The 10979-nt window shown below is 33.3% G+C and overlaps 1 protein-coding gene across 1 annotated transcript; it reads left to right on the forward strand.

Annotated features, from left to right (window-relative positions):
• The first annotated feature begins 1088 nt into the window (after window positions 1–1088).
• Window positions 1089–8550, forward strand: LOC128997659 (uncharacterized protein K02A2.6-like). The gene is made up of 3 exons (XM_054423298.1): window positions 1089–1434; window positions 2544–3457; window positions 8545–8550. Exons 1-3 carry the CDS (start codon window positions 1089–1091, stop codon window positions 8548–8550), a joined length of 1266 nt encoding a protein of 421 aa, XP_054279273.1.
• Window positions 8551–10979: the final 2429 nt, after the last annotated feature.

Below are 10979 nucleotides of genomic sequence, written 5' to 3' on the forward strand. Positions count from 1 at the left end.
TAAGGAAAACGTGTGCACAAAGAAAAATTTTAATCATAGTTGTCACAACCATTGAATGTTATGGTATTCACTATTCCCATACGGTTTATACCAATGACACAAAGTCTATAAGAGTATCGTAACAGACAAGAGAATACTTATTTTCTTTACTGTGGTATCGTGTAATTGGAAATAATAATAAGTGTGCATTATGCAGATTTCAGAATACACATAATTCGTGTCAATAAAAAAAATACTTAGCGTGTAGGTTATATCATTTGCAAACAGCGTAAATGAAAGCTCGCATATAATAAACGCAAATTTTCTAGAGCTCTTTCAAGAATATACTTACACGAGGAAATGAGAAAACTTTATAGACCTGTTTGTTTCTTTCGAGAGGGTTGAAAAGCTTGTTCTAAATGCAATGTTAAATAAAAAGTTAGACAACCTGCTGTATTGTCTTAAATGTAATTGAAGCTCGTTTTATTTAATTATATACCAAATGTTGGTTAATGGAATTTAATTTAAATTTTTAATAGGTAATGAAGGATTTTTACCTATTTATAAATATCAACCTTTTTTTATTATTGGTCGGATTAAATGTGTTTTAGTAATAAAGTGTTCTTTAATCTTATAACGAATGAAAAGGTGATCAAATGTGTGCCTGCTGTTTTAATGTACATGTGTATTTACCCACAAAGCATATTAAATACTTTATTATCAGCTGGGTCTGATCGTTAATAACACAAGTATGGTGAAACCAAGTTTTTTTTCTTAAAGAACAATAACAATATGTGTAACTATTATCTATACATAGTCTATGGTTTAACATATTACACACATTGGCACATACTGATCAATTTAGTTGCAAATATTAATGAAACTGTTACATATGTTATTAAGATACACAGATGTTCAGAATTAAGTATTATTATGTTTGTTTAATTCAATGTTTTTGTTTAGTTCAATGCTAACATTATGAAATGATTTAATTGAGTTTAATACAGTTCTTGTTAATAATTGTATTTAATAATTGGCGACGAGGACAATTATTTATTTCTACGTTTCTATTTTACACTTATTACATTTACCAGTACAAATAATTGATTATGGCCTCCTTACAAGGCAATGAAACATTGAGTGAACTGAAGAAAGCAAGAGCTGTTGTTAAAGGTCAGTTGACTAGAGCTGAGAGAATGCTGGAAGAATTGTCTGGTATTAAAGTTGATAGTATCAGAACAAGACTCTCAGTGATACATGCATATTGGGAACGGTTCGAGCTTATCCAGCACAACATTGAAGTAAAAACAGATGAAGAACAACTTGACACTGAAATCACATACAGGACCGACATGGAGGATATGTATTTCAAAATAGTTGATGTATTACAACTCCGATTAAGTGAATTGGAAAGAGTCAACGAAACAGAAGAACTACAGCAGATCAGACCATACAGTGTTGATACTCAGAAATTGCGACCGCTTACATCAACAATTTCTTTCACCCCCTTCCAAGATGACGAGACATTCAAGAATTTCATAAGACGCCTAGAAGTCTTCATTCTACATACTTACATGGACAAGGAATGCATCCTACAGATAAGGTATACACATTACTTCATTCTTTAACCCCTAGCCTACATCAGAAGGTTTATGATTTATGTGCTCCAGAAGTACCTCTGGATAAATCATATACAGAATTGGTGAGAATGTTGACAGATTATGTTGATCCACAGCCAAGTACTTGGGCTTTACAGCACAAATTCTTGTCTAGAGTACAGGAGCCCAATGAAACAGTTAAGATTTATTCAGTGGAATTGCAAAAACTTACATCTAATTGTGAGTTTAACTGTGAGTCTTGCCAGAAATCAATCGCGAATACTCTTTTGCGAATGCAGTTCATAAGGGGGTTAGTTAATAAAGATATTAGAGATGATTTTAGAGATGATTCATTTGTATCGTTTCAAGATGTCGTCAAAGCAGCGACAGCGATGGAAATTGCAAAACACGAGAGTGATCTATCTGAATACTATGCAACTAAAACTAATAGGCCTAGTACAGTACATCAGATTGAGGATAAATACAAAAATGTATCAACTAAATCGCACATGACGTCAAACCAGAAAAGGCCTTCACCTCTTTTTGAAAGCCTTAAAGGAAAATGTTACAGATGTGGTTCTCAAAACCATAGGGCAAATAACTGTGAGTTTGCTTCAAAGATATGTAACAAATGCAAGAAACAGGGACACTTAGCCAGAGTATGTTTAGGATCTACAAGAACAAAAATTCACCAAGCCGAAGAAGAAGACTGTCAAGATGAACAACACGAGATTTTCAAAATAGATAGAAGAAATGGAGATAAAATTATGCTTGATTTATCAGTTGAAGGTAAACCAGTTCAAATGGAACTGGATACAGGTTCTGCTATAAGTACTCTGCCTTACTCTACATTCAAGAAACTTGAGATTAATAGGAAAATTTTTCATACACAAGTGCAGCTACGAACATACACTCGAGAAGTTTTCAAACCAAAAGGAGTTGTTTTTGTGCATTGCATATACAAAGATCAGGAATTTACAGGCAAACTTTACATCGTGGATGACAACCTTGACGCAATATTTGGTCGCGATTGGTTGCGAGAAGTACAGTTAGACTGGGCTGAACTAAAGGCAGTACAACAATATCCAAAAGTAGGTGGTCTCGACAACCTTTTAGAGAAGTTCAAGGATGTGTTTGAGCCAGGTATCGGTAAGATTCCAGATCAACTTGGACACTTACAACTTGTCGATGGGGCTCGTCCAGTATTTATGAAGGCTAGGCCAGTGCCGTACGCATTAAAACTGAAAGTCGAACAAGAACTTGACCGCTTGGAAGAGGCAGGAATAATTTCGAAAACTCAAGAATCTGAGTGGGGAACACCAATCGTTCCAGTAGTCAAGCCTAACGGAGATGTGAGAATATGTGCGGACTACAAAGTGACAGTAAACAAGCAGATCCAAGATGAACATCACCCTATTCCCAAAATTGAAGACATATTTGTCAACATGAATGGTGGAAAATTATTTTGTACACTAGATTTAAGAAACGCTTACCTTCATTTGGAAATGGACAGTGATAGTGCAAATATTCAAACCTTAAGCACGCATAAGGGACAGTACAGGGTACATAGATTAATGTTTGGTATTAAAGTTGCTCCTGGCATTTGGCAGAAAACAATGGACAAGACATTGGCAGGCCTAGAGGGAATACAGTGCTTCTTTGACGATATAGTCATTCAGGGAAATTCAGAAGAGGAACTACTTCTACGTTTGGAAAGTGTCTTAGGAAAACTAAGAGAAAAAGGTTTAAGACTCAATCGTGACAAATGCAAGTTTCTCCAGAGAAGAATACATTATTTGGGCCACGTCATTGATGAAAAGGGTATACATAAATGTATGGACAAAGTGGCTGCCATAGCAAAGGCAAGAAAACCTGAGAATGTAAGCGAACTCCGGACATTTTTAGGTTTGGTAAACTATTATAACCGATTCATAAAAGACCTAGCAACTCTACTGAAACCATTACATAAACTTTTACAGAAAGGGAACAAATACGTTTGGAATGAACAATGTGAACAGAGTTTTGAACAAATCAAGGAAGTTATCTCCAGTGATACTGTTCTTTGCCACTACAGTCCAGAATTACCACTAGTATTAGCAACAGACGCATCTCCTGTTGGGTTAGGCGCTGTTATATCACACCGTTTTCCTGATGGGACTGAGAAACCAATTGCTTTTGCCTCTCGAACGTTGACGAAGCCTGAAGAAAAATATAGTCAGATAGACAAGGAAGCAACTGGCATTATTTGGGGACTTAAAAAGTTCTTTACTTATTGTTACGGTCGCAAATTCACCCTCGTAACCGACCACAAACCACTAGTCACAATCTTCAACCCAGAAAAAAATCTTCCATCCATTTCTGCAACTCGCTTGTTCAATTATTCTCATTATTTATCAGGCTTTGATTACAGCATTGAGTTCAGAAGATCAAATGAACATGGAAACGCTGATTTTCTCTCTAGATTTCCTACTGAGACACAAAATAGTACCTGCATGGACCAAATTGATGTTTTTCTAACAAGTCAGATCAATCAAATGAGTTTGGATCATAAGTTGGTAGCAAAAGAAACTTCCCATGACACGGAAATGAATAAGATAATACACGCTTTACAAAATGGCCAGTCTGTTGAAAAACTTGGATTTCACGATGGTGAACTGAGTCTTCATGAAGGTTGTATCCTCAAGGGATGGAGGGTTATGATTCCGAAGTCTCTTACTAAAATCGTTTTGAATGAATTACACTTTGGACACATGGGTGTATTGAAAACGAAAGCATTAGCCAGAAGTTTTTGTTATTGGAAAGGACAAGACAAAGATATCGAGGAGATGATTGCATCATGCAGAGCGTGTCGAGAAAAACAAAATGCACCACAAAAAGAAGTGAACCATCCTTGGATACCAGCTACTAGACCTTGGGAAAGGATTCACATTGATTTTGCTGGCCCTACAAATGGACTTTACTTCCTGTTAGTCATTGACGCATTTACCAAATGGGTAGAAGTATTGCCTACGAAATGTACTACAGCTACTTGGACAGTAAAGGAGTTGCGAAAAATGTTTTCTACTTTTGGATTACCAGATCTTCTTGTGTCAGACAATGGACGACAGTTTACTAGCTTCCTTGAACAGTGTGGCATTACACATAAAACAACTGCACCATATCACCCTTCATCTAATGGGCAGGCTGAACGTTTTGTTCAAACTGTAAAGAAATCACTTAAATGTATGGAAAAGGAACCTGGGACCATCGATGAAAAAATACATAGATTTCTAATGCAGATCCGCCAAGCTCCTAATTCAACGGGAACCTCTTCATATTTCCTCATGTTTAATAGAAAGATTCGCACTTATCTAAGTCTACTAAAGCCTCGGGGGAAACACGAACCTACCAGTCCAAAAGGTATAATGCGAAGATTCAATCCTGGGGACCGCGTACAAGTAAGAAATTATTCAGGAAGAGACAAGTGGGCCTTGGGAACAGTTGAAATTAAAGATGGTAATCTTCATTATTACGTTAAAATGGATGATGGTCAAACTTGGAGACGACACGTGGACCAGATGCTACGCACAAAACTTTAAGGGGGGGACCACTGTTACATATGTTATTAAGATACACAGATGTTCAGAATTAAGTATTATTATGTTTGTTTAATTCAATGTTTTTAGCGAATTTCCCATATAGGGAATAAGCTATTACCGTAGTACTCATGGTAAGACCTGGACGCGGGACCGATTTTTTTTTTCGATTTGAGGTCCCTAGAGGCCAAAAACACCATCCGTTCAAATTCATATATATATATATATATATTTATATATTTATATATATATATATATATGTGTCCGTCAGCACGATAACTCGAGCAAAAATGATCCGATTTTGATGAAATTTGGTACAAACGTGTAAAAGTACGTTTATTCGAACGAGTTCGCGATCCAGCATGATCGGACCATGGGAACGGGGGTTTACGGGGGGTTTTATGGGGTAAAAATAGGTTTTTCCCATTTTTGACCCAAAAAACATAAGATTTAGCAATTTCTTTCCAAACCATTTTGTAGAGCTTAAAAAAACAAATAATTTAGTATATTGAAGCGTTACTATGCGCCTAATGGTTACGGAGAAAATTCAAAAAAATTGTAAATTTAAAATTCCCATGTTATTCTTATGGAGAATAAGTAAACTGTTGTAGTTTGCTTGTTTGTGAACATATTTTGATCAAATTTGGAAAATGTTTTTATTTCTTACTAACTATTCACATTAAAAAAAAAAAACAGTTTTACCCTCCCTGATGCAGCAAACCTAAGTACTTGTTAAACTAATTCTATTTAAATCAAGAATAAATGTTATATTTTTAAGTAGACATTTCAGTGTAAATCCAATCAGTCAAATGGAAATTCGCTTAGTCTGCAGGTTTGCTGCAGCGGGGGTATTTTTGTTTAGTTCAATGCTAACATTATGAAATGATTAAATTGAGTTTAATACAGTTCTTGTTAATAATTGTATTTAATAGAAACTAATTTCATGGTGTCGTACAAAAATAGCGTAAGTTATTATGTGACGTAATAAAATAACTAATAACAAATATTTAAGTTACGATAGTACGATAAATTTAACAAAACGTGTTTATTCATTACAAATTGTATCCGTCAAACTATTCAATGATATGTAAAAAACAACAGTTTGTTATACAACAACTTTTACCGTTAGTTTATATCTTGGGAAAACTATTACAATAGATGGCGTGTATTTGTTCAGTATAAAACATATACATTAGCAAGATAAGTAGTTACATTTGACCGACCACAATACAAATTAGGTTAATCTAGGTTGTCACACATCAAACAAACTCTAGAGTAGCCGGGCCTGTGTGTCTGTACAAATTATATGTCCATAGCTACCTCTCAGTCCTTCGTTATATTTTCCAAGATCTTTGGTAAGACATTCATCATGCGTGGCCGTAGTATTCACGTTTATAAACTCTCCGGTAGACTAATATTTCGTCATAACCTAGTTGGCGTCTTGGTAAATGGTGTCAAGAAGTATGTTTTAGGGGTTTGATTCGATAGCTTAAGTAAGAAATATCTTGCACCAGCAGTGGACTTTATTCAAACGGTGTTAACTGGTGTGAGTAAATATAGGTAGAAGGATCAGTTGGAAATGTTTTCTGACCAGACATGCAAACGTGAAAATGGAACACTGAGATTAAATTATTTAAGAGTGTACACTAACATCCTTCAGGGGTATTCCCAATAGTATAAAATCATGTTTATAACTCAGCCGAATTAGCGCTGACATTAGAGCTATGATTAGCTTGACTCATGCAATGGACGTTGTTTGTAAACCTTCATTTTTCATATGTTACAATACTGACGCAAGATACTATGCTGGATTTATTAAAGATAGTTTTTTTAATTAGTAATCAGACACTAAATGTCTAAGAATATACGGTGTGTTTGTCCTTTGGTTTTATTCAAGGGGTACGTTATAGCATTTAGGATCTCTTTGCACTTTTACGCAGATAACTAATTATCATAAGACAATAGTTAGAAAAACGATAACACGGTTGACAATCTAAAGGTGATTTTATACATTATATTCATAGAGGAGACCATTACTTTGTCTGAGTGCAGAGTGAAATAACTATTTATTTGTTACCGTAAAGGTAATACACATGTCGGTATTGTCCATGAGCGTCTATAAAAAACAAACTAATTGTTATTATAAAAATACATGCAGAATGTGTGTACGAAATAAAAACTGTATTTATGACATACTTTCAACACACTTACCAACCTTACTGCAATATTTTTTAAGGATGTCATAGTAACCAACAAATGCATCTACTGGAAAACTATTTTTTCTTCAAACGAACAATAGTATTTGACTTAACATCCACACAAGCAATTATGTACTTTTACCTAAACCATAAATGTATAGTTATAATTGTTGAATTGGTATCCATGGTAACACAGTTAAGAGAATAATTAATAATAATTACTTGAGCCTTGTAGAACTTAAGCTCTTTTCGGTAATTGCCTTTGCTTCAACACCACATTTCACTGAAAATATTGACTCAAACCATAATAAATTTGTTGAAACCACTTTTATTTGTTCGATTAAACTAGTTTTTGGAAATGATTGTACTTTTAAAATCTATCATCTAACAAAATGCAATACTAATCTAAATAGCCTATTGTAATATTTTTGAAAGCATAAACGGTATTACGAGTAATTACAAAATGTATTAACTTCTTCTCTATTCACAATACTCTAATGAAATACTCAATACAAAAATATATGTATTATATCATAAAAATCCAATGGAATATTTGAGGCGGATGAGGATTGTAAATAGAGAAAAGGTAACATATACTTTTATGTATGTTTGTATATATAGTAAATTAATATCACAAAGAGATATTGAATGGATTATTGTATTTATGTTAATATGTCGGCTTCCAAGAATTCCCACTTCATCTTCCACTCCTTCAGATGATCCATTTTGAAGAATAGTTCAAAATAAATTGCTGACGACATAGGAAAAGATTTTAGAGAGATGAAATCAGCTCATTTTTTTAACAACTAAGAAAACACTGTACAAAATATAATATAGTGTGACTCCTATAATAAAAGAGCAAGAAATGCAAAGTGCCTAAATTCATTACAACTATAAAATATGCATGACGTTATTACATGTGTTCATGTCGAATATAGTTGTAATTAGAAACCTTTTTGCATTAGTTTTGTTAAACGTTTGTAACACGATTGGCTATTATCTTTACGTTTGTCTGTTCTACATTAAACTACACATTGTTTTGTGACACGTCAGGCTTTTTTGCTGCGACCAAAAAAACAAATGAAGAGAATAATTAAATATTGTCCGTAAGTAACTGTTTCCCATTGTAACGTTAAGAGAGTTTTTAAATAGTGTTTACCAAATACCAGAGTACTTATCTTTGTTGCTGTTCAGGTGTAAATCACCTTTTTAGTATTTTAAAATCTTAAACATCCCTTAATGTTATAAATATATTTTATCTGGTATTTCCCTATGATACATTTTTATTACAGATTCATTTACAACAAAATGCTTCCGCTTAAATCATTTGTATAGGTTTATAACATAGTTTTGCTATAATATTTATGCAAATCCAGGATCTGCCAACGTACTGTAGAAGTAATGGTGGACAATCGCAACGGCAACAAAATGTATAGTTTTTTTGGTTATCTTAACATAGCTTTTTAGTGCTATGTGATGGCTAAAGATTTTTATTGAAACTTTTTAAATTGCACAGTCAATGCAATTAAAGAACAATATTAATATATTAAAATATATATTTCAAATATTTTAAATATAAACAAATGATCTCCATTTATGAGGACACCTTTATAATGTTCAACTAAAAACAAAACATAAAACTCTAAACACATACAACGCATTTCTTACACATATATAATACCTGTTCCAATATTACAAACAGAATCAAATTTTTATTTTAGAACATCTAAACTTCTTCAATCAAGCAAAATATAGCATTAGATGATAACCCACACTCAACTAAGATAAGACAAGCAATGAAGATAGGCAAATTTGATTATTCATGGAACATAGTTACAACTTGTTAACTTATGTTACTATTGTGTTGTACATTTATGACATGCAATAGTTAGGGGCTCAGGTGGCTCATATTGACTTAAACCAGTTTGATATGCATAATTGAAACTGCCTCACCACCAGGGCACTAAGCACTAAGCACTGCCACTGAGTTACATTAGTAAGTGTATGTATTATTTGTACGAGGTCTGCTTCATTTTGTTTTAAATATCTCCTATCATCTAACGTTGTTTGTATTGAATAAAATATCATTGATAATAATGAAATGTAATCAAATAAATTTATTTAACATAACAAATATATGCAAACAATTGAACAAATTGTATGGTATAGATTTTATGATGGATTGGTCTCTTGATCGTTTTAATTTATTAGTATATGTTCAAATTACCTGGTTACTGTGAAAACGATACCCTATAGTATAGAGAGTGAGTAATTATAAGTAAGACACAAAGCAGTCTCACATTATAATACATGAAACTTCTAACTAAATGAGACCGGGTCAAGTGGTCTGAGCATTTTTATTACTCGGTTCTGACGTAGGCACTCTGGCTCTAACAGCCAAACAGAGGGCTGAAGAAGGTTATTAGCTTTTAATGTGATCCAAGGAACCGATAACTCACTACTCTAAATAAATTATCAATTTTTCAAACATAAGACTTATGGTTACAAATTGAAACCTTTAGTTAGTTGTAAAATTATTTTTATCAAAATCTTAAAGTAAAGTCTTATTTATGTGCATATATTACGGATTTTTAAAATATTTTTTATTGACATCGAAAAATAATATCTTATTGTTTTTAAAGATGTATACACTTAAAAAAAAAATATATTTTTTTAGATTATTTGACATTATCTACCTTATATACAAAATATGCAACCCTGCTATGATTACCAACTTTGGAAATAAAACGTCTTTACATTTTTGGGTTATATAATTTGTACTTTATTTTATGGATAATATTCTGGTTGTATTCCATTTATTTGTGCTTCCATAAATTTAACAGTATATGAGCTGTGCTTCATATGGGAAATATCACCACTATGAGTCTACACAAATATAAACTAATTTTAATAGTAGTTTACGCAACGATTGCGTTAAGTTAGTCTTTACGACACGAGTAGAAAATTTAAGGCACGAGCCTTGGCGAGTGCATTAAAAACTTCTACGAGTGTCGTAAAGACTATTAACGCGAGTTGCGTACACTACGACAGTTTTTTAATTACTAACAATCTGGTTTTTAATTACTAACAATCCCTACTCATAACTTCTTAGAGAGGTTATGTTTTCGATTATTGTCAAAGCCACTGAAAGTGATGCAACCACTTATTGTATAATCAGCTGACTTCATGTTTTTACTGTACGTGTTTGTAAAACTTCGTTTAATAAAGTGTTACCTTTTTCAGGGAATAGGTTCTGCTAGCAGAATTCTTACCATAAATACTGTATAAGGTACAGTTAGGGAAATATTGCTTTTTTTGTGCTCTCATTTCCATCTCGTCAACTTCACTTTCACTTACTGACATTTTTAAATCAGTTTAATCTACCTCCTTTAACTTCCACCAACTTAGGTTAAGAATACGCGAGTATCAACAGGAACAAGTCGGATCAACAATTAAAATTGTCAACTGATCAGCTGATTAGTTGTAGTTTTTTTTTTTTTTTTTTTTTTTTTTGTCCTAAGGACTCTAGGCACGAGCCTGGGATTGTTTTTCACATTACTTCAGGCTAGACCTAGGGGTTGCGGCATTATCACTTAGATAAAATCCATTGGTGACTTGGCGGGGATCGA

The sequence above is a fragment of the Macrosteles quadrilineatus genome, unplaced genomic scaffold (genome assembly GCF_028750875.1).
Source record: "Macrosteles quadrilineatus isolate MER2022 unplaced genomic scaffold, UCM_ALF_1.0 Scaffold_6__1_contigs__length_79288215, whole genome shotgun sequence".
Lineage (NCBI taxonomy): Eukaryota > Metazoa > Arthropoda > Insecta > Hemiptera > Cicadellidae > Macrosteles > Macrosteles quadrilineatus.